At 53.4% G+C, this 22,530-nt stretch overlaps 7 protein-coding genes across 7 annotated transcripts; 2 read left to right on the top strand and 5 right to left on the bottom strand.

Moving 5' to 3' along the window:
- Nucleotides 1-373: 373 nt before the first annotated feature.
- Nucleotides 374-1,557, bottom strand: RHO25_011238 (uncharacterized protein; the record flags this gene model as incomplete). The annotated part of the gene is made up of 2 exons (XM_023601905.1): nucleotides 374-1,315; nucleotides 1,366-1,557. The coding sequence occupies 2 exons, from the start codon at nucleotides 1,555-1,557 to the stop codon at nucleotides 374-376; spliced, it is 1,134 nt and encodes a 377-aa protein (XP_023450934.1).
- A 3,973-nt stretch (nucleotides 1,558-5,530) lies between these two features.
- On the bottom strand, nucleotides 5,531-7,699 carry RHO25_011237 (uncharacterized protein; the record flags this gene model as incomplete). Its single annotated transcript, XM_023601906.2, has 1 exon — nucleotides 5,531-7,699. One exon carries the CDS (start codon nucleotides 7,697-7,699, stop codon nucleotides 5,531-5,533), a length of 2,169 nt encoding a protein of 722 aa, XP_023450935.2.
- A 627-nt stretch (nucleotides 7,700-8,326) lies between these two features.
- RHO25_011236 (uncharacterized protein) lies at nucleotides 8,327-9,883 on the bottom strand (the record flags this gene model as incomplete). The annotated part of the gene is made up of 1 exon (XM_023601907.2): nucleotides 8,327-9,883. The coding sequence occupies one exon, from the start codon at nucleotides 9,881-9,883 to the stop codon at nucleotides 8,327-8,329; it is 1,557 nt and encodes a 518-aa protein (XP_023451163.1).
- A 2,245-nt stretch (nucleotides 9,884-12,128) lies between these two features.
- Nucleotides 12,129-13,664, top strand: RHO25_011235 (uncharacterized protein; the record flags this gene model as incomplete). The annotated part of the gene is made up of 1 exon (XM_023601908.1): nucleotides 12,129-13,664. One exon carries the CDS (start codon nucleotides 12,129-12,131, stop codon nucleotides 13,662-13,664), a length of 1,536 nt encoding a protein of 511 aa, XP_023451164.1.
- A 3,245-nt stretch (nucleotides 13,665-16,909) lies between these two features.
- Nucleotides 16,910-19,808, bottom strand: RHO25_011234 (uncharacterized protein; the record flags this gene model as incomplete). The annotated part of the gene is made up of 2 exons (XM_023601909.2): nucleotides 16,910-19,411; nucleotides 19,731-19,808. 2 exons carry the CDS (start codon nucleotides 19,806-19,808, stop codon nucleotides 16,910-16,912), a joined length of 2,580 nt encoding a protein of 859 aa, XP_023451415.1.
- Nucleotides 19,809-19,999: 191 nt separating this feature from the next.
- RHO25_011233 (uncharacterized protein) lies at nucleotides 20,000-20,209 on the top strand (the record flags this gene model as incomplete). Its single annotated transcript, XM_065603385.1, has 1 exon — nucleotides 20,000-20,209. One exon carries the CDS (start codon nucleotides 20,000-20,002, stop codon nucleotides 20,207-20,209), a length of 210 nt encoding a protein of 69 aa, XP_065459457.1.
- Nucleotides 20,210-20,701: 492 nt separating this feature from the next.
- RHO25_011232 (uncharacterized protein) lies at nucleotides 20,702-21,584 on the bottom strand (the record flags this gene model as incomplete). The annotated part of the gene is made up of 3 exons (XM_023601910.2): nucleotides 20,702-20,973; nucleotides 21,061-21,134; nucleotides 21,217-21,584. 3 exons carry the CDS (start codon nucleotides 21,582-21,584, stop codon nucleotides 20,702-20,704), a joined length of 714 nt encoding a protein of 237 aa, XP_023451162.2.
- Between the last annotated feature and the right edge of the window lie 946 nt (nucleotides 21,585-22,530).

Below are 22,530 nucleotides of genomic sequence, written 5' to 3'. Positions count from 1 at the left end.
GGACGCGGTTGAGGGACTCGAGCGAGAGAGGCAGTGGTTGACTTGGGCGCTGCGTGCTCTTGTTGTGAGGTGCAGGCGGAGAAGTGAAGGTTGACGTTCGTAGCGCTTCACTTCACTTGTGACCCTTGACTTCCGCTATGTGCTGGTGCGTTTCATACAAACAGTGTCAGTGCGCGCGTCGGCACAATGTCTTGTAGCAGGAAGCGGCATTGACGCGATGATGAAACTGCGCGTCGAAGGCCGATACTCTGACCGACTTGAGAGGTAATTTGCAATGTGGCAGGCCGTGAGACAACTGTATAATGGGAGTCGTGCAGGAAGGTGAACAGTCAACAATGTTATTATATTAGAGTCATCATCGAAAGAAGTAAGTTCACCTGTTGCTTTGTATCTGCGCCGTATCATGGTTCAGGACTCGCGAGATATCCATGAGACTTTCATCTCTAGAATCTGCTGGCTTATGTCTCGCTCTGTTTGGAGCATGTGAAGGCGGCAGACAACTTGCTGGAATCCTTGGCGCCACTGGTTGACCATCAGGCCCAAACCCCACTGTCATCGAGCTCCCGACCGAGTGACACCACGTCGCAGTTTCCGAAACCTCTTGTCCGCTCGAGTCTGGTAGCATGGCTATACGCATTTGGCCTTGACTTGGTTCATCGTCGACGATGAGTCGCGGGAACAATTTCGTCACCAATGCTTTGAGTGAAAGCAGACAGGCACAAATGATACCAACATTGCCTTCCACTGCAGACCAGATGACGGACCAGATGCCCGACATGACGAAATCTCCTTGCTGCGAAGCGACCACGACTGTTACCACTCGGACGACACTGACGAAGCAAACCAGAAATCCCATGACGAACACCAGCGTGGTTGCGATTTTCTGCTTTCTTGGTAGATGTAACCCGGCTATTGAGGGCATCGGTAGGATGAGGACCGAGAAGTCGAGGAAGATATCCACGGCTGCCACAGAGCACCAGTATGTCTGTGCATTCCGGCAGTAGCCTGGGAGTTCTGGTTGCCACAGCTTGGCGACCGGTTTGCACAGAAAGATGCCGCCAAATGTGCCCCAACATATGGCCGGTATCAACAGGAACGCCAGGATATGGCACGATCTTCTGATGATGCGCCCACTGAAAATCCGGAGATATTGCATCAAGATCGATGCCTTGGTGACGTTTACGAGGACTGTCCAGATTGAGTTGTTGACCAGGACCAATTTTGTGACTTGAATTGTATCTGTTGCATCGTCGTATTTGCCTAGCCCTTTGGTTACACTGGCAACTATGATGAAGCACATGGCCCACGAGAGTAGCTGTGGCAGGTCAGTCACTTGCGTGCAAGAGTAGACATGCTCAAGCCTACCAGCGATAGCAAGATCACATAATCGTCCAGGCCAATACAGTGAGTAATCTTGCACCTCGTATACCATCGCAGCGCTACCACTATACTGGCAACGAATGTGCAGAGCACTGCTGGAATGAGAGCATCCAGGCCAAGATCTCCTGCACCGAAATGTGCTGCAGTCGCTGATACCAGATGATCCTGATCAGACATGTCGGCATCTATCCTGGCAATGTAGGTATCATCTCGTCGCTGGCTGCAGACCGCATATAAGCCACGGGCAAACTTCTACTCGGCCTTGAGGCACAATGAACACCACATGGTAAGTTGGCTTCGCCTTGCAAGCTGCGGAGAGCAACAACAAAGCAAGATCCAGCTTCGTTCTCATATGACCGAGTTTGTGGGCTGGTGAAAGAAATTTGGCCGGTAACTCGGAGCTCGCATCGTGGGTCGACCAGTGACAGATCCATCAAAGCTTGATTGTCAAACTGATGAGAGGTTCGATGGAAGTGAAGCTTTGGCCGCCCACCATATGTGCGGTTACATCGCAGAAAGCCGAGGAAGGGACCGTGCTTCATCTGACTTCGCCTCGTAGTACATCAACGGGGATGCGGTATCTTTGTGTTTGCTTAGGAAATATCCTCGTGGGATGCACGCGCAAAGCAAAAGAGCAGAAGGAGGCCGGGCGGTGGTATTGGTTTCCATGGTCCGTTGCCTGATGCTTTGAGCGCCTGAAGCCATCGATACAGACATGGATGACCTTTCCAAGTACTAGGCGCACAAGCATGAATGTATGCGGCTTGGCAATGGACGGCTCACTATCGCACTGGAAGTGGCTCATAGATGTGGCGTCCAGGGAGCGCTGTGAAGCGATGTCCGATGTGCCAGCCAGATTCCAGATCCCAAGTTTGTAACGGAGTTCTGCCGACCTCTCTGCAATGAACTTCATTTGTTTCGCGAAGCTGAAGCGGAAGACCTGTCCTTGTACCTTTGGAAGAGGGACATCTTCAGCTGGATATAGGCTTGCACGGCTGGATTCTCCTCATCATACATGACGCCATTGGGATTAGTGGATTTGGCAGGCACTCCAGCGGTCCAGGAAGCAATATCGGATGCTTTGCGGTCTTCGAGATGCCGGTGGTTGGGTGGTGATGCCGAGCGGCTACTGGAAGTCGTCGAACTGGCGGTCCTAGGCATTTTGTCGTTGTGTCCCTTGGAGTGAGATGCCTTCTTGTCACTACTATCGTTGGTCGTCGCGGTGTGAGCGGTCCATTTATCGCTGGGGTCCGGCATGATATAAGACGCGGCCGGGCAAGCCAGCAAGCTCTGAGCGTGGCTTGATGGGAGGAGCCTTCAACAAAAACTGTCAAACGTGATGCAAATACCACGCCAGCGATGTATTTGAAGCAGACGTGTCTCACCACATGTCCATTGCTGCACGCGACCGGCTGCTTCACGGTCCATGCAGCGAGAGAGCACCAACCACGAGGGGCAGCGTTGGCAGCATCCCAAGAATAATACCGTGTGTCGATGCAAGTTGTGCGCACACATACCTCTCAGGGGAGGAGGAACATGGGAGACAGACCCAACGGCGTACAGGCTGCGTAAGGCGGAGACTAAAGCCCTCTCCACGCCGCCACGACAGCCAGTAGAGTCGGAATACGAGGGCCATAAGTGACAAATAGGCGTCGCGCGCGCGGCCACTCATGGTATCCAGTCAGACTTGGGACAGAGATTGCGTTTGCCCGCGCAGCAGGACGGGTGGTGGGGAAGGACGACGATTGTTGCTGATTTGGAATCTGGCACTGACTGACAGCCCTTGATATCCCGACATGGCTGCAAGCTCGACCGAGGCGTGCTGCGCTTCGTCTGGCGCTCGTCTAGATGAGCCGTGGTACATCGGTCCACGTACGCCATCGCCATGTGGCCGCCGCGATCGCACGGCGAGAAGTCGATGAGACACGGGCGGTGCCCTCGAGTGAGCGCTGCCGTCCACATCGCAGCAGCGTTGCAAATAGGCAGTAGCCGGCGCCAAGCATCGATGCACAGGGATACAACGAGACAAGCTTTGCGCGATCATTACAAACACGCGAGCCCTCTTCGGCAACGATTTCCCTTGCAGCATCCTCACACGGAACGACATGTGCACGCCGGATGACGAAAGCAGCCGCCAGCGCGATCGTGTCCAGATAAGACAATGCTCTCCTTCTGCCGCTGCTGACTTGCATGGAAGCACTTGCTACTTCCGAGCGATGCCCGTTGGCCTGTCGAGCGCCCTCCGCCGCCATCGCCAGCTCACCGCATCGCCTATTCCAATTATCAGAAGCACACGAACTGGCCGCAATAAACTTAGATTGAGCACATGGCCGCCGCGAACGCCTCCACCTCACCCAGCACGTCGTGATGCATGAAATACATCGACGCTGGCGTGTGGACGCGGGATCAGGATCAGGTTTTCCTACAAGCTCGCCCTCTAGCTCTGACGCCCAACCGGAGCACTCTACGCGACCTTCCGCTTGGAACGCCTCCTACTCGGCGTGCAAGTGTCAACTCTGTCGCACAAAAGCAGTTTAGCCGGCGACAAATCGGCTCCAGCATGCAATGCGGCCCGTGTGTGCCATCTGATAACAGATCTGACGACCAGGCCCGAAAACGGCAAAGCATCGTTCGGGGCCATCTCGACCCCGATGAGCTCTTGTGGTCAAGGTTTGGACAATGCCATATCGAAATGGAAGTATTTGATACACACACAGCTTTGCGATGTCGTGGCGCACCTAATCCCACAAGACGCAAGCTCGTGACTGCCACCGCGGCGAGACTGTCACCCTTGCCACACGTAACAGAAGGCGCAACAGAAGCTTGGTAGAAGATGTCTCGATGCATCCCGGGGTCGTGTATGACAAACAGCCGTGCCTGCAGTGCAAAAACCGGCACCGATGACACCACCCGACCCTGCAGTCACCCGAGTGACCACTCGTCGGACCTGATCACAGCAGACTATTTGCCGACACAAGCCGTGGTCACCAGCGTTACAAGAACGGAATCTAGCAGGCGTTCATCAGGTACGAACCCGCTGATGGCTAACAAAACCAGGCAGTCATGCACCGTCTCGATCAGACCCCTTCGGGCATAGGACACAACGATGTTGGCATGCAATTGTCATACCATGCAGCCTTCGATCGCCCATGCCAAAGACCACAACAGACGAGCCTGACCGCTTTTCCCCACGCTCATGATCGACGTCGTCCAACATCTCTTCGTCTGCCAATGCAAATGCATCTGTATGCCGCGCGCATTGGCGAGATCTAGGGCTCTCATCAGTCACCGCAAGATCCAGCGCCATGGATACCGGCCCTGCCAACTCAGGACCGAGCAGTCCACCTCCTGGCCAAAGGCATGCAAGACCACGACGATGACCTTCATTGCCTTCTCACCTTAGTAACACAAAACATGGCCAGAAGCGGATCACACCTCACCAGTAACACATGCTTCTACCGCGAAGCAAGAACCCGTCGACTCCACGTGCTGGCGTGGTATACGAGTCCCGTCACCAATACCACTGTGCCGTTACTCGAGCAACATGCTGTTACAGTGGGTGCGAAGTACTTCTTCTCACTCGCAATGCAGCGCGGCCTGTCAACGTCAACATACTGGAGTTACATCTCTCAAAGTCTATGCTACATCGAAGGCAGTATCGAGACGAGGCAGATCGTGCAGCGATTCACCAAATAAGAGCTGCGAAGCGCCCAATCCGTACGACCTTCGAAGGCGAAAGAGAAGTATTCGCACAGCAGGTCAGAACCGAGAAACACAGCGACATATGCTGCAGCATGGTAAGGCGCGGCGAGGGTGTCCTCACATTGTTTCATTTGTGCTCTAACAAAATTTCCCTCACCAGCTACCTCACTGGGCCTTTCTCCTTCCTCGTACAGACTGCTTTCTGTTCTGTAGTCAATTTCGCGACTTCTTTCCCTTTCTGACAAGCGCCGTGCAATGCAATAAAACTATCGACAAGAAGAACAAATCTCAGATCTCACAACCCTCCTTTCATGCTCATCAACAGTCGTCATCTTGAGACCTGCTCTGCCAACATGACCGATCCACATCTACAACTCTCAAATCCGTCCAATCATTGTCGTCAATCATCATGAATATGTACATGAAACCCTGTCAATTCAGCTCATCGTCATTGCTGCTCACTCGACGACCCCTCTTCCCCCGCCCCATCAGCTCCATTACTCTTCTGCCTCTCCCTCTCCAACGTCCTCTGTCTCCTCAACGACGAAGTCGTATTACCCCCGCCACCAACCGGCCCCCCAAACATCTCCCCAATCGTCGCACTCAAACTCCTAAACCTCCCCCTTTGCGGTGGACTCCCCGCCGCAGTTCGCAAATCACTAGCTTGCTGACTCTCAAATTCCAAATCTGTACTCGCGATGGAATGGCGTTTCAGATTACTCGGTACAACAACAGAAGGTTCATCAAGTTGATCTGTTATAGTTCGTATTGTCTGAGGAGGTTTATTCGATGGTCGCCGTTTTATGCTACCGCCGCCAAAGGGGTTTTTGTCGATACCTCGACGAAGTTCATCGGCGACGATGGCGGCGAGGGAGCCGCTCAGGGGGCTTGTGAGGGGGCCGAGACGGAGGGAAGAAGTGCGTTCGAGGAGACGTTGGGGTGGAGCTGGTTCGAGGGTTTGGTTGCGGGTGAGGGGTGTTTTTTGAGGGCTTGGACGTTCGGGTGGGCCGGATGGGGTTCTTGTGAGAGGTGTCCGTGGGCGTAGTGTTGCGTTGGGTGTTTGAGGGATGACGGGTGCTGAGGTCGTGGCGTGCATGACTGGTTTTAGAGGATCCGCGTTGGCTTTGCCGTTCAGCTCGGCGGTGTCTGTGTGGACTGCGCTTGCAGTGCCTGGTTGTAGGTCTGGGAATTGGAGTAGTCCTGGAGCGTTAGGCGGCGTTGAGCCCATTGTCGGCGCTCGTACATGCATCTTGGGCAACGACCCGCTCTCGAGCGTTTGTGTTCGCCGGAGGGAAAAAGCATGAACCGAATTCGCTACGAGCGACAAGTTTCGACTGGGCCCATCGTGCTCGCGAATTTCTGGCATTGCTCCTTCTTCGTCCACAAGGCTAATGCATTCCTCGTCCTCATCCGCATAGCTCTCGCTCTCCTCAGTCTTCCTCCCAGAGGTGATGCACCACACGCCAAAGAACGTCAATGCACAGCCTCCAACAAACTTGCCTGCATCCTCGGGACTTTCGCGCTCGAAGTCGCGGTAGAGGACAGCGCTTCCAACGATGACAGATATGGTGAAGGCCACAAACTGGGTCGGAATGACCATGGTCGAGTTGAACCTCTGCAGGGCTCGGTTAACGTACTTGATCTGCATGACGGCTGTGAATATTAGGACTGCCAGCAGGAGATAGGTGATGGGAAAAGTCACCACCTTGTATAAGCTGTATGTGAGCAGCGATGCCACGCCTTTCGTCGACAGTGCCGTGTAGCCGCCGTACAGTCCGACCAGACCAATGTCAATCACGATAGTCCTTTGGCCGTACTTGTTGCTCAAGACTGTCAAAGCAGCGATCAAGAACAAGGTGATTCCCAGGTAGGTCTCGAATTCCCATGTCGTGACAAGTTCCCAGATGGCCTCGGGGGTGAGCTTGGGATTGTTGTCGCTGGCGGAGAGGACCACGGTAACGGCTCCTCCAATGGCAATAAGGACTCCCAGGCCGTCGCGGATGCGGAATTTCTCCTTTAGAAGCAGAGGCGCAATCAGACAATTCGAGACGAGTGCAACCACTCCGAGCGGAGATACAATCGACGCTGGAGCGAAGCCGTATGCCAGGAAATTACCCGTCTCGCCAACGACCATCATAGCAATTCCCAGCCACCATATCGGACTCTTGAGATATGACTTTTCCTCAACATCATCTTCTCCATCCTGACTGTGGTCCTCAGCAGATGACGCCGAAGCGCGCCTCGAGTCCAACTTCGGAATCAGCGGCCGCGTCTCGTCCGTCCCCTCTCCTTCTTGTTGCGCATGCCCATTCATCTCCGCCTTCCTATTCCCCTCCACCCTCTCCTCAGCAACTTCCCTCTGCTGCGTCCCATAATCCGCGCTCTTCTTATTCCTCCTCGCACTTTTCCGCTTCTCCTGTAGCCTCGCATCCCGCTCTCTACTCAACCGGAGATGTGCATATCGCTGCGTATTCAACGCAAAAGAGATCAGCACATTCCCGCAGATGGCAGTAACAACTCCGATCAAACTGGACCATCCACCATTCTTCAAATCGCCGGATCCGCCTAGGAAGCTCGTCGCGGTCGCCAGGTCCTCGGGCCCGGTTGGGATGTACATTGCTGCTTGCTGCTGCTGCTGTGCGTGTGCAGGAAACATACACGCCGGAGACGGCAGAGCAGCTTCTTCACTGTCACCGCATCCCGCGCGGCAGTGCAGAGTAGTGGCAGGCGACAAAGTCCGCCAGGTCCGGGATGTTGCTCAGCGCTTGTTTCGTGAGTTGCTGGAGATGAGCGTCACAGAAGAGGCGAAGCTTCACACTTTCTGCTGCTGCTCCGGCTCGACTCGGCCTTGAACTTTGTGCACAGACGCATGTGAACGACCACTGGATGCCAACTTCACATCATCATCGCCGAATCTACGCTATCAAAACTTTAGACTAAGGATCTTCGGAGTAACGAGGGTTACAAAAGTCCTTCTCGTACTGCTATGTAATCTATCATGGCTATCTCACGCAACCCCAGCTTTCAGTTTCAAATTCGTCGGCAATCGCCGAGGCTCAGCTTTCCTGCTGTGGCTGAATGCTGAACGAGGTACAAAGTAGACGCAGACTACCAACTTGCAACACGCGGAGCGTCCTCAAACGTGATGAACCAAAAAGCACAGGCTCCAAACTATTCAAGCCTTGATTATGGGGTCGAAATCCTGAAGGCTCGATATCCAGCAATTGAGTGACACTCCCTCTAGTTACAATCTGTAATGCATGTTGTCCAAAGGAGGAAGAGGAACCAAAGGCTGAGACCCGACTTCCTTCGCATCGACCCAATTTCCATGAATTTGTGCCCGTAATCGCATTGGCAATTCAATGACTGCCACCGGAGTCTGGAAATCACCAATCGTATCCAAAATCACCAAATTCGTAAGATTGACATCGAAGCGATCGACGGCAAATATTATATGTCCGTCTCCCTCTGCAGAATCTTCAGAGCGAGGAATAAAAACTGGTTCCATGCATCGCACGTTCGGACCCGGGTCGTAGATTTTCAATTCCTTTGTTTCCTTGGAAAGCATGGCGACGGCGTTCAAAGTTGCAAAAATGCCTTTCTTCGCCGGCTCTTTGTGATCAGAGTAGAAAATGTTCATGAAGATTTTGTCGTATGGTTTTGTCATGTATCGCTCGTCAATACGGCAGAATTCGTTCGGGATGTCGACCAGGATTTCGGGTTCTTTCAGCGTCGTTTGGTCGGGACCAGAAGGGTTGATATTGAAGCGGACGAGGTCGACGACTGTATTTCCAACTGCTTGCTTGGGATCTTTGCCGAGGAAAGGAAAGATGGATGAGCGTATGTCGTGCGGAAAGGTTCCCTCGAAGAAGATGTTTCCGTCTTCTTCCCAAGCTCCTGCGGTGTGGATGATGGCAGAAGGCTCGGGGAAGGTGTAGCAACGCGATTCGTAGGGCTTCCAGCCGGATCCAGCCAGAGGTTGATCAGGGCGACGCGGAACGACGATGAATCTGGTCGGGCGACTCGTGTCCCAGCACACATGAGTCTCACCCTCTTGAGGATTTTCTCGCATCGCTGTTGGCCATGGAGCGAACACGATCCAGTTTTCTGTCACGGCGCAGTCGTGGCATACTCCGAGGTCGGGTACTTGGATGCGGTGCTCGTTCTTAACACGTCCTCGGCGGTCCACAGAGTAGGAGACGATCTGATGGAGCTCCCTCGAGTACGTGACCATTTCATCTGCGTGAGGATCGATATGTGGATGCGCAGTGCTGGTCATTGTCTTGATGTGGGCGCGATAGGGATCCATTCCAGTAGTCTCGAGCGTATGAGGGTCCATGGTGAAGGCGGGGCCCATTTCGGACAAGGCTTGAAGACGACCTGCCCAATAAATCACGTTGGTGTTAGTTATCTGTGAAATAACAGCCTGGACACATGGATGCTCTATCCAAGGGCAAGCTTCGATGTCCACAGGATTGCCTGCACGCTTGTGTTTGTCGAGCTTGTACTTGTCGTTGTGCACATGCTTGATCCTGAAGTCGACCCGACCATTGTGGATCCGAAATGCTGTTACGACACCGTTGCCCAACCAGGGGACATGACCCCTATCCACTGGGATGACTCTATCTTGCCCAACGCGATAGAATGTCCCGTCAATGCTGCTCGGAATGACGCCCCTAACAACGACGTCGCTGATCTCGCCTTCGAGGTGGATTGGCGCATCGATGCCCGACAGATCCTCCGCAAAAGGCCATTCGGAGGAAAGCTTCTCTGCGCCCTTGATAGGGACTATAGAGGTCATTGCGAGTGGTGTAATGATGCTGGGGCGCAAATTGTAGCGGTGAAATGATCGAAAGGCAGTATCGGACTGGTGAGGGTAGACTTTGGTCCTCTGTGCGCTCACAGCAAACACCTGGAGGGCTTCAAAGTCTTATATTCCCCACCTTACGCTCATCCCACTGCCCGGCCATGTTGAGTACAGAGACCGTAGACCGCAGACGGAAATGTTGTATTCCGCTGCCTGCATGTTTCGAGTGTTTTGACACGTCAGGGTTGTTCACGCGAAACGGAAGTCTTCCCTTTCCGAGTCTCCGGCGGTGTTGGACATCCTCAGACTTTGACGATGGACAATTTTATGGAGGCGCTGAACTTGGCTCTCCTGCTTCGAGCCTTCGATATGGCTGGCTGGAGGAGAGAGTGCCGCTCGAGAGGCTAGCGTGCTGGTGGAGCTATGTGAGGATGCTGACCGGGCCATAGCGCTCGTGCTCGAGATGCGCGACCTGCCGTTCACTTGGCAATATGCGTATAAGCTCGTTCCGACATTCGTCCAATGCGATTCTGCAATTGGGACGAATGACATTCGTTGAGCTGATGACCAGACAGACCTGGCTCTGCCTCAGGCGCTTCCTTCCACTTGCAAACCATGACTTCCGGGAGCGTAATGTGGCTGCCTTGTTCTTGATTGGGTGTGGTGCAGAGGAAGCTGACGGAGTCGATCAATCCCTTCGCGGCTGCCGGGAGAGCCCACGGATGGCGGCAAAGGTCTTGCAAGCCAGCGACGTCTCGGCTGGGCAGGGTTGCCTCCGCCGGTCGCAAATTGACTTCACATGTTGGAGGAGGAGACAACGCCCAAGTCCAAGCAGCCATCCCATTTCCTGACTCGTGTACGAATGCTTGCTCAATAATTGATGGGTTGTGATTGGTTCACGGCATGCATGGGGCTTTTTATGCTTGTGGCCTGAGGCAAGACAGCACACCTGCAAGTTCTCAGTTCTCAGCACCACCACGCAAGCCACTTACTCTGGGAGCAGACATCACTTCTTTCAACTTCAAATGAGTATCGCGCTGCCTCTCTTCACCGGCTCGGACGCACGCTTAGCCTTGTTCGTTCATGGCTCCACACAGTGCGAGCTCGGCAGACATGTCGCCATCCTGCATCGGCTCAAAAGCAGAAGCGAAAGAGCTAGCATTGGAGTGAACAGAGAGACAGAATTTGCCGCTGTCTGGTCTGACGAGGCCTATTATAATGTCGGGAGAGGCTCATGTCTGGATTTCAGCCCTATCGTGCCCTGAAAACCCACGGCGGTCCGATGACTGGGCGAAAGATGACTGACTTGGGATGACCAAATCAACACTCCGCATGACGACCATCTCAGGCTGGGTATCGCCGAACGCCAGATCGTGTTACAGGTATTGTACAGAAGTTTGCTGAGGCCGCGTCCGACCAACGTGAGGCATCGCCTTGCAGAGGGCTGTTGTCCTGCCCGGGTTCTGCATCGCGTGCGACCTCCCGGCCTCGCCAACGCCCTACAGTGCCGACACTCGACAACGACTCAATAATCACAAGTGATGCACTTTGGTTAAACCCATGCGCCTGTGCAAGACTGATGCCATAGGCGACTCCGCTGACACGACTGATACCGCTACTAACTGAGCAGTAGAGGATGCGCCTTCCATCAAATTTCCCCAACCTTATGCGACTTGTGCCAGATCTCCCAAGCTGCCAATGACGCTTGGGAGCATGGGTCACGCAATACTGATGCGACATGAGACCAAAGTTATTACAGTTGAGAAAATATCACTGCCGAGCAGTGGGGAGTACAGGCTGCAGGGGCATCGCCACCTTCCAGAACAGGAAGCTGGCAAGACTTCAATGCCTGTCGATTGCCACACGCTATCCTGCTTCACTCTTGACGTCAGGTGAGGAGAGTGCACATTCTCATCAGACGTAGACACGACTTTGCCTACAGTGTCGGGTGGAACGTGAGGCGTCACGGTTGTGATGCCACGTTGCAGATGCCGCGAAAGATCAAAGTACTGCACCATCACAACGAAGGTGAAAGACCACGCAGGACTGTCTAAAAGAAGCAAGCAGAACGGGAATGTACAGGGGATTTCTGCAGGCAGGGCATAAGCGGGAGCAGCGGCCTTGGCCTACGTTCGTCCTGCGAAGACCTGCAGAGTGAAGTCTTCATATACGTCTGGCCGGAGATCGCTGAAATCCTCCAGGATTCTTCAAGAGGTATCATTAACTGACGTGCTTCATCATGATCACCCGTGCTGGTCTGTTGGCAAGTCTGCCTTTGCTGCTACAGGCACAAGAGCTATGGGGACGACAGGACTCATACGGGCCCACTTGGATGGGCTTGCCCGGCAGCATATATCAGCCCCCAGGCATTTGGGGCGATGCTAAGGATGCAGCCTGGCCACCCACGTCGTCCGATACTGGATCGCGGATTGAACCTCAGAAGCCAGATGCCGAACTGCAAGAAATGATTTTGGAAGTTGATGAAGCTCGTGTAGAGAATACAATCAGCAAGCTGGTGAGTTTTGGTACTCGACACACACTGTCAGTGCAGAACTCCACAACTCGTGGCATTGGTGCGGCTCGAGATTGGATTTACCAGGAAATGCTCGATTACGCCGAAGATTCTGATGGCAGAATGGATGTCTACTTCAACAGCTATATTCAGCCGGTGGACGGCAGTCGGATTCCCTTTCCAGTCAACATCACGAATATCGTGGCGCAAATCAATGGCACGACTGACCCGGAGAGGGTCTATGTGGTGACAGGACACCACGACAGCAGAAGAATCGATGTCCTGGACTACGAAGGAGATGCTCCAGGTGCTGACGACGATGCCAGTGGTGTGGCAGTAGTCATGGAGATGGCTCGTGTCTGTGCCAAGAGGCGACCAGCCGCAACCATGATCTTCGCTGCTGTCGCTGGTGAAGAGCAAGGTCTGTACGGCTCTGCCAATCTCGCGAGGACCTTGAAGGAAGCAGGCTACAGAGTCGAAGGCAATTGGAATAATGACATTGTCGGTACTGGAAAATCTCAGCCCTTCGCTCCGATCAACGATTATACTGTCCGTCTCTTCGGTCCGAGCATTTACTACCCAAATGCCACGAACGCTTCCGCTGCTGTGCAACGCACCACTGCGAACGTTGGCGGCTGGAACGACTCCCCGGCACAAAACCTCGGCCGCTTCATCGCCGAAGTCGTCGCCGGAGCTGCAGAGTACGTCGGAATGCAAGTTGCTCTCATCTACCGTGCCGACCGCTTCCTCCGTGGCGGCGACCACCAATCTTTCCTCACCCAAGGCTTTCCCGCCGTACGTTTCAGCGAGGCCGTCGAAGACTTCGCCCACCAACATCAAGACGTCCGCGAGCAAGATGGAATTCAATACGGCGATCTGATCGAATTCGTCGATTTCAATTACACCGCTCGTGTAGCAAGAGTCAACCTCGCGAGTATGTGGTCTGCAGCGAATGCTCCTGCTACGCCGAAGAATGTTACGATTAGTAGAGTCATTGGATTTCCGGCGGGCAATCAGAGTACAAATCCCGAACTTATTACGAATGAGAGTGGATTCTCGTGGGCGATGGGAGATGATGAGTTGGTGGAGAGTTATGAGCTCGTGTGGAGGGAGAGTGGAAATGTGCAGTGGTCGTATGTGATGAATGTGGGCAATGTGGGGAATGTTACGGTGGATTTGAATAAGGACAATTATCAGTTTGGGGTCAGAGCTGTTGGGAAGAATGGGTTTAAGAGTCCGGCTGTTTGGCCTTATCCTGGCTGATCAGATTGTACGCGGATATAGTATGGAGGTTGCAGGGAAACATCGTGGGGTGTATACGTACTTCATGGGAAATGACAAAGATGCTTAGTTCAGGAAGGTGACAATCGGCGAAACAGACTGGAATATACGCCGTGACGACTGCTTTGCTGCTTCGAAGAGAGCGACTGATGCTAATATGTGAGAACAAGGAAAGGGCAATCGGCCTCGATGACAAAATTGCTACCTTGGGCAAGGTGCTAACAAGGGATGACAGGGGTCACAGACCTGCGCCTATTGCTCGCGACTCCCCTTGTCTTGTGGTTCCTTGGAAGGTTACAGATCGTACCCGGATTCTGCATGTAATGAGTCTAAAAGGGAACATCGAATTCGATCGCGAAAGCAAGGAAATGATCCTCTACTCGATATACTGAACCAGCAGCTATCGATCTATCACAAACGAGCGTGCCTTTCCAGCCTTCCACCACCATCATTGTCACGATCCTTTCCCAACGAACGACAATAGTGAAAGACGCAATGCCACGACCAAATGCACCGAAACAAACCAAAACGCCAGCCATGCATGCAACCGACCCGCTACTCCAGCCACCTTCCCAACCCTCGTTGCAATCAGCTTCTCCGCTTCTCTACATGGCCGCTCTGTCCAATAACTGATGAGACACACAGGTATTAGTAAGTCCCCCTAACTTTCACTGCGGCGAGAAGACCTACCACGTATCCGATATTGTTTCTCTCACGAAATTCTTGCTGGCGAAGGCGAGGGTCGGGACATTCACCTCTGGGGCAACTCGGGTGAGGTAGAACGAAACCAAGATCTCGTCCGATGAGCTTCCTGTTGGGCGCAGTCTGATCCACAGTTTTACGTGTCAACAGGTGCTCTTTCTTGTCTTGTATGGACTCCCCTATATGGGGAAAAACCTCGCGCATGACTTACAACTCGTAGTGGCAACTCGTCCGGATCGCACAATCCAGTGCGTCCGGTAGCAGCGCAGAAGAGAGTCCGTCTGACCATATCGATTGGAGCTGGAACAGGACTCCTCTTGGCGACATTCTGTCTGTAGTTTCGCTGAAACAAAACGAATTGGTATTAGCAACTGGCCCCTTGTCCCCATCCTCGTTGAAGCAGCCGAGAATACATCTTAGACTTGGGAAAGACTTACAAGGTTCTCCAGCGCCGCCTCCAATTCTGGGTCTGGGACGTTGCTACATCCGCCCGACAAGCAGACCTGCGCCAGATATTGAGGATCCCGTTCTTCCAAGATCGGAGCCTCCCCGGTGTTGAACGGGTGGGGCATGAACGGGGTTGGCCGGCCATCGCATAAATAACGCGGACTCCGGAGGCAGACCTCTCCAATGCGTTGTGGCAGGCTCACCGGATCCGCGTCAGCATCTCTCGCCTGGATTCCTTTCCTCTGTTCGAACAGAACGCATGCGTATTAGCAATGTCCTTCTGACTTCTTGCAGATGCCATAGTCGAACAATGGAAGGGGAGGTGACGATGTTCTAGGATCATAAGACTTTGGCTTATTGAGACAAGTACTCACTAGTGGAAAGTCTAGTTGAATGGGGTTGTTCCGTAGATAGCCTGGCCACGGCTCGATAACTGGGAGCCTTTCGAGAGGAGCCGCCGCAGCAGAGGTCAGGAAGAGGAGGTCGCTGGAGGAAAATCGCATATTGGAGCTCTTTTGGCTTGAGTGGAGTAGCGATTGGTTCTGTTTCGGATCTTATTAATGTTCGTGTTTGGTGTGCTTCTTCGTGGTGGCACGCTTTGTCCAGCAAATGCGCGTGGAAGGGGTTGGATTGGATTGCGTTGGGTTGTCTTGATGTCGTTGAGTGTTCGCTTGAGATCTGCCAAAGTAAAAATTTCATTGCGGCAAGAAGCTCGCTTTTATAGTCTCGCGAAGCTGAATCAGAGAGCAGTTTCGCCAGACTTGGTGTGAAGCTGGAGATTCTTCTTGACCATCTTTCGGCAAATGTTTTCCCAAATGGATACTCAGCCTTGTTCCATTGCCGCCATGATGTACTTGGTAACGAATTAGATATGCTCCTGGCAACAACCTAGGTGTTTGTATAGCAGCGACGGCGATTTCGGAGCGTGGGTAAATATTCAGAGAAGGTCGGCGGGCTGATGGAAACTGACACCACAGTCGTTGTGTGGACATACGCTAAGACTAGAGAGGAAATAATGTCAGTCTGGCTGGACTGTCGCTTCCTCCATCGGCGAGAAGACAGCACAAGGAAGGTAGACCAATACTCTTGAACATGGCGGCAAGCAGTAGGTCCAGTCATCAGTGGACACTCTCGGTTTCCCAACAGCTGTGCGGCCGCTGTTCAAAATTCCCCTCCCGCACACACCAAAGTTCCAGCCCATCTTCATTCCGTGCGTCCACGCGCTCGCCGGACCAAGCGTTGCCATCCCTACTCTGAGTCAAGTACCCGTCCGAGGCGTTCCAACCCAGAATCCTGTTCCTCCCTATTTCCCCTGGTCGGACCGAGCTACTCACTCGTACTCCACCGACGCCACTCCAAGATTCCTCGCGACGACATTGAATTATTAAAAAAAAACGCCGCCCACATTAGCGAGAGAGTCGCTTCTCTCCGTCACAGCCTCGAGCAATACCTCGTAGGACAGATTCGGCGGTCGACTTACATCGTCCACCAAGTTCATTGACAATCGGGCTCCAAAGAGCCATCGAAAGCCCGTCCAACGCAACGAGCATCATGTCGACCTTATTATGAGCTCGCACAGAAAGCGAGAGCGATGTGCAACAACGGCAAGATCTCGTTCGAACTTCAAAGCAGTAAAGAAGGTTTAAAATCTCGACTTGGCATTGGCTCCTTCTCGATTAGCGTTGAGCGAAAAATCATCACTGTGAATCAAGAGGATTGAAAAGACTGGGGTGAAGTGAGTAGACATGACTCGCCCAGGCATGTTTGGAAGGAAGATAAGTCAAAAGCATTGTTCCGTTCGTGGCTCAAGATAGACCGCGCAGGTTCTATTGCCAGCCCATGCCCTTTTTCATTCCACGCTTATGCATCAAGCTCCCTCGAGCAACATATGCATGGCTGGGTATCTTCATTGGGCAACTGCTGCAAAACCTTTGTCAGAATTGACCAATTGACATGCTCACACATCTAATAGCTCTTTCATGTATCATTTCTCCGCGAATGCGTAGTCTCATATCCCAAGAAACGCCTCGCTAATCAACCAATTCATTCCAGACATGCCCGTGTTGTGCACATTTACATCACATCATAACACAATCCCGATCTTCTGCAGCTCTTTTACGCTTCGCAGCCTTCAGAACCTGTTTCTCCTTCTTCGTCAAAGGCGCCAATCCATGCGCATCATGCGCAGGTTTCAAAGTATCGACCGTCTCTCCACTTTCGTTCCGAGGCAAGTGTACGCTCGTTCTGTTGGTCGGAGTATTGAGCTCGGTAGTATCTGTGTCATCAGCCGGACCTGTCTCGGCAGGAGCGGCAATCGCAGGCGTGTCGTCGGTAGCTGGCTGCGAAATATCGTTTTTGCTCATCTTCTGCGCGAGCTTGGCCATATTCAGATTGAGACTGAACCGACTGCCATTTGCGTTGCTTGATCCCATGGGTCCTGTGCTGCTGGGTCTGCTTTTTGATGTCGCCGAATCCTTGGACAACTTGCTGCCTCTCCGAGAACCTGTCATTTTGCTTGCAACGGCCAGGAACCCCGTCTTTTCGGTCGGTCCGTTTTCATCGGCAGGCGTTGAAGGCACAGAGCCCGTGGGGTCAGTCCGAATGCTGCCACCCGACGTGCTGCCACTGTGACTACCTTCGTCTTGAGTAGCACTGCGGCGATGCTCTTGCATGCTTGACCGACCCCTGGGGCCATCCAGAATTCCACTCGCATCAAGACTGTGCCTACCAGTGCCGGGAGCCCAGTCCACTGTGTCCGAATTCACGCGCACGCCATCGGAAAGCGTTTGCGAGGGAATGTGCTCCAGTGCATTTTCGGAGCCCAGTACAGAATTAATGTATGGCTTTTCCTCGTGCGCAAAAACATCAGACGCAGATCTGCTGGTGGCCTCTGCGTACGAAGGCAGGTCGTGGATGGAATGTCCATCATCTCCTATTGGCTGCACTTGATAGAAGAGGAGATAAGGTGTCTCTTTCCTCAACGCCTGATGGATGTCGACGTAAGTCACCCGGTTGCTGGCCAAGTCATCGAAAAGCATCCACGGGTCCTCGATGTCCTCGCTGTCAGACACGCTATTTCGTCGGCTAGGAGGCGTGCTCTCGGGAATCGCAGAGGACGACTTGCCACGGCAGAGAGTAACATAATGTCCCGAGTGCACGGACGTCCCTCTGTGACAGACGACTGATTGTAAGATCAATCTGAAGTTGCCTACGAGCGGACCATCTTCTTGCATATTCTCGTCACTAACGAAGTTTGGGACCCCGATCTCAAGCGGGATGTCGATATAAGTATCTCGCTTCGTCGCTGTCCCATTATTGGTGAAGGAATATCGTTTCAGGCAAATGCCAAGAACCGGTCGTTTCTTCGCGAAGTGTGCTGCAACCTGCGCATCGGAAGTTGGCATGTGATCCGTGTACCACGGGAGCAATTTGAAGAATTGCCAAGCAGGCATGAGCACTTCTGTCTTCGTGCTCATTTTCCGTTCCCTCTCCTGCGGCGGGTCGCCGCCTTCCTTTTCCGGGTCGATTCCTATCAGCTCGATCTTGCGCTGGCCAAATATGCTGTCTCCACGTTTTCGTCCTGCGCCAGGTCGTATCTTCTCCAAAGGGTCTTTGCTGTGAGTCATGGCAACAGGCGATTCTGTCAAAGGCGTTTGAGGTATTGGTGTTCCGGGCCCACTTGCAGGAATTTCCGCAATTTCGACATGAAGGCCAGAACTCTTCTCGGTTCTGGTGCTGTCTTGCCATGGGTCGGAACCAGACTTCAACGTGTTACGTCGTTGATTTTCCAAATGTCTCATGACTTCCACTCGATTGTTGAAGTAGTGCTCAAGACAGTCTTCCAAGGTAATATCCTGGCCCGACTCGGATGGCTCAGGGATGGCAATTTCCAACATTCGCTCGTTGACGAATTTGTGATCATCTTGAGGCTCCTCCTTGCCGGTGTGATACAGATCCATTTTCAGTGTCAGAAGAGGAAGTTCGAGCTGGCCGGTAACGAACGTGAAAGCCTCAGAAGGGTCCTGCTGCCTTGTATTGGCTGCATCTTCCCAACCACACTCGGCCAAAGACTGCTGCAGGTGCCTTGTGATATCCGTCGTGATCAAGCGGCCTGTCCGGAGCATATTTACCCACAATCGTAGCAGACCTGCCAGTCGTCTTCGCGGCTTGTCGTTGAAGTCGTTGTAGAGCATTGCTTCGAAGCTGTCCAATCGCGCGAACATGGCGAAGAGCAAGGCATCGAGGTAGCATGTGACATTGTTCCGATTTATTGCTCCAACCAACTGGGTGCTGGGGTCATACTGCTTGACAATGCCCTCGTACGTCTCTTGCAGCAGGAGTAGTAGCCGAAATGCCTGGTCCCCATCGCCTTTGTTCTGTGTAGTCCGGAGAGCGTATCGCGCGTTCCCCTCTGTCATCGTATCGATGCCATGACTGCGAAATCGTTCGAGGATGCCCTTGATGCTCCTCTCCTCCTCCTTGTCGCGGGCGACTTTGGGTTCATCGTATATCGACCACAGGTCTCCCAGGTAATCGGGTCTGGAGGAACTGGTGGAGGTGGAAGGCTGAATATCTCGGCTCTGTGAAGGAGAGGTTAGCTGGCTCAGGCGAGTCATGGTGAAAGTTGCAATGCGGAGCCGTGGTCACTGAAACGTGTTTCATGCTCATGCACGCCCTCAGCGTCTCCAGAAACGGAGCAAGACTCTTGATGGAAGACGTGCTGTCGCTCTGACGCGCCTCTCTCCGCTTGTTCGCCATTCCGCACGTACTCGCTGACGGGCGGCGACGGCGGTGGTGAATGACGAGGGTCGCGGAGGTCGGAAACGCTGCTGAGCCGGGCGAGGAATAACATGGGGGAATGATGTAGGGCGGCGCGGTGATGGTGGCGGAGCGGCATACTTTGGTTGGGCTGTGTGAAGAGGCGCGACGACTGTCCTTTCTCTTGCGCGTGCTGAGGAAGCGCTTCAGGTCGCTCATGCTTTCGAGGTCGGCTCCGCGGCGCTTGCCCCATGGGCGGTCACCAGAGTCCCCTCGTGTCTCGGGCAACGCGGATGTCGCTTGTCGTCCCTGTGCGCTGTGAGAGGCTCAGCGAGGCAGCGGAGCGGGGCTCTTGGAGGAAGATGAAGAACATCCAAGAGCCAGGCGGCCGGATTATTGCTTCTTCGCCAATGTCGTTACCTGGCTTCACCGGCAGCACGCTGGTGGAGAATTCACAGGTGCCTGGAGCAATCGACTTCGGGCAAACGCCGTTTCCGAGAGACGAACAGCAGCAGTACGAGTGGCTAGTTCTATGCGAGCGAGCGGTCATCACGCTGGCGGCCCTCTCCTCCCGCCGCCCTCTCGTCGCTCGCCGCCCCGCCCTCCAACGCCGTACTTAAACGAAGGCGTGCCTAGACATGCGCCACGCGGAGGTGGATAGCTTCCTCAATCTCGGCCCATTGCTACGGATTGCTGCCTTGGGCTGTGGTTCCACTCGGATTTGCCAGTGCAACTGCGGCATACATGAGCATCACACAGGCAGTAGAACGCCAACACGTCTGCTGCCATCATCATATACCGATCACGAATCGAGGGCAAGCAGACCTGAAAGAGGGATTGCCCAACGAGACTTTACGAGCATGTGGCGCCAACATGTGACGCAGTGACGCAGGGCATTGCTAGCATTGATGACTAACACTGCGACTAATCCTCCACTAAAATAACGAACACAGAGTTATTCTCGTGGATCATCTGCTGCAATCTTTACTTTGTATACGCATCCTCTCAAACACTTCGCTCTCAACCTTTCATTAGAGACGTTTGTTGCCCACCACTCTCATCCTCTCCACTCCCCTGAACCTCCTCATGCACATCTTCACAGATGACCACTGTTAAGATATCGAGAGCTCCATGTCCGTATTAAGATTGAAGCCGCAGTGGCAAGGCCCTCCCCAGGACGGCTGTCTTATTGCCGTATTATGCTCATAATCTGCTTTTTTCCTTGAATTGCCAGGAAGCCAATAATTGTCGTCCTCGTACCACCAGTTCAGTTTGCCTTTGGCACATGCCCATACGCTGCCATGAGCGGGATAGATTTTCGCGCTACCGCCAGCAATATTCCACACCATAGTTTCTTGCCAGTATTTATAGGCCACAAGGATAGCTGCATGGCGGCAAAAGAGAGACAGCGTCAGCGGTGAGTGATCATCATGTGTATCTGTTATGGGGCGGAAATTGAGGACCAACTCACTGCCATCGCCGTTGTTTGACCACCGTGCAATTTCCCAAAATCCTGTGCCCGACTGTTTAGCCGCACTCGGCAGCCTACGGCAGTTCCGAGACTTATCAGCTGCCGTGCGCAAGTCGTGGCGGATCTCGTGTAAACAGGCATTTTCTTTCTCCTTACCTCACACAAAGCACATATTGATAATCGCAGATCCACGGCTTCTTGGCCGATTTCGGATATCTCGATCCGACGGTACGGCGAGCGTCGCTTATGGCCTTGTCTGTAAGCACAGTACCACCAGGGACTTTCCACCCATCTCCGCAAGGCGGTGCGCCCGTGAAATTGTTCTTGACTTGAATGTACGTTGGATCCCCGTCCTCGAGGCTGAAGTCTGTATTCATGTGTTCCAGAGTATCCAGATTCGCGTCGTCTACGGCACGGATAGCATTGATATGCCTATCGCTTGCATCGCTCTGAAGACCCGTGGGGCCTCCATAGGCTACAGCCAAGAGAGCGGCGAACGAGGCGGCCAGTATTCCAGTGCGCATTTTCGATGTTCGTTGCTGTCTGAACTCTTGGGGTTTATGTGATTTTCCAGCTCAGGGAAGCACAAGGTGTGACGAGCCTCTTATACATTTTGATGAATCTGTTGGTGCCCATATGCTGCCGTATTCCATCTCGTATTCAAATCGCTTTGGTGAAGGTAGTCGGGGGCCAGGATGAAACGAAAAAAGTTCATTCAGAATCTATGTCAGCAACGGATGAGCGTGAAGCTGTCCCTTCGTAGTACGGTGCTCTTTTCGCAGACCGAGAGCACAGAGCTCGAAGTCTCATACGGCTGACTGCATTGAGTTTATCGAAATGCTTGACTGTTCCATTGTTCTAGACCATTCATCAGAGTCCAGAAGCGGCTTCACAGGTCACCAACGGCAAATTGCTATCCCAGCCGGAAGGTCACGGGCTGCAAAGGTATCTACAATAGATGCATGAGCGCTTCGAGAAGTTCTCGAGCCAGCGCCCCGATATGAATGGCAGGCAGCGGGCTCGTGACATGCTTTTCCAAGCACCAGGTATTCCAGAAGACTTTCGCGGGGCGACGCTAGGAGCGAGAGCAAGCAGGTGGCCCTCCGGGACTCGGCATCAAGCAATGCGGACGGAAAGGCCAGGAGCCGTGTCGCCTTTTTGGCATCAACTGAAAGTTGTCGTTGACTGCATTGCCCAAATGCGTAACGGCGAGGCGATGACCGCGGATGTAACGATGTAAGCCAACGCTGACATATCGCGCTCCGAACAAAAGCTCGGAGAGCCAAAAGGACACTAGCAGATCGAGTTGTCCAGAAGGCGTCGCTCGTAAGTAGGCCATTTCGTGCCCTAATCATTGCTTAGGGCAGACATAGCTGCAAGTTGAGCAGGCTGAACCTGCATGTATATGCAATCCCTTTCGCCGCTCGGTCGCGCATTAACTATGGCCTCGAGCTTGTGTCTCCAGCATCC

This window comes from Cercospora beticola, chromosome 7 (genome assembly GCF_033473495.1).
Source record: "Cercospora beticola chromosome 7, complete sequence".
In the NCBI taxonomy this organism is placed as follows: Eukaryota; Fungi; Ascomycota; class Dothideomycetes; order Mycosphaerellales; family Mycosphaerellaceae; genus Cercospora; species Cercospora beticola.
The sequence above is the reverse complement of the archived record's forward strand: the minus strand, read 5'-3'. Positions and strand labels throughout refer to the sequence as shown.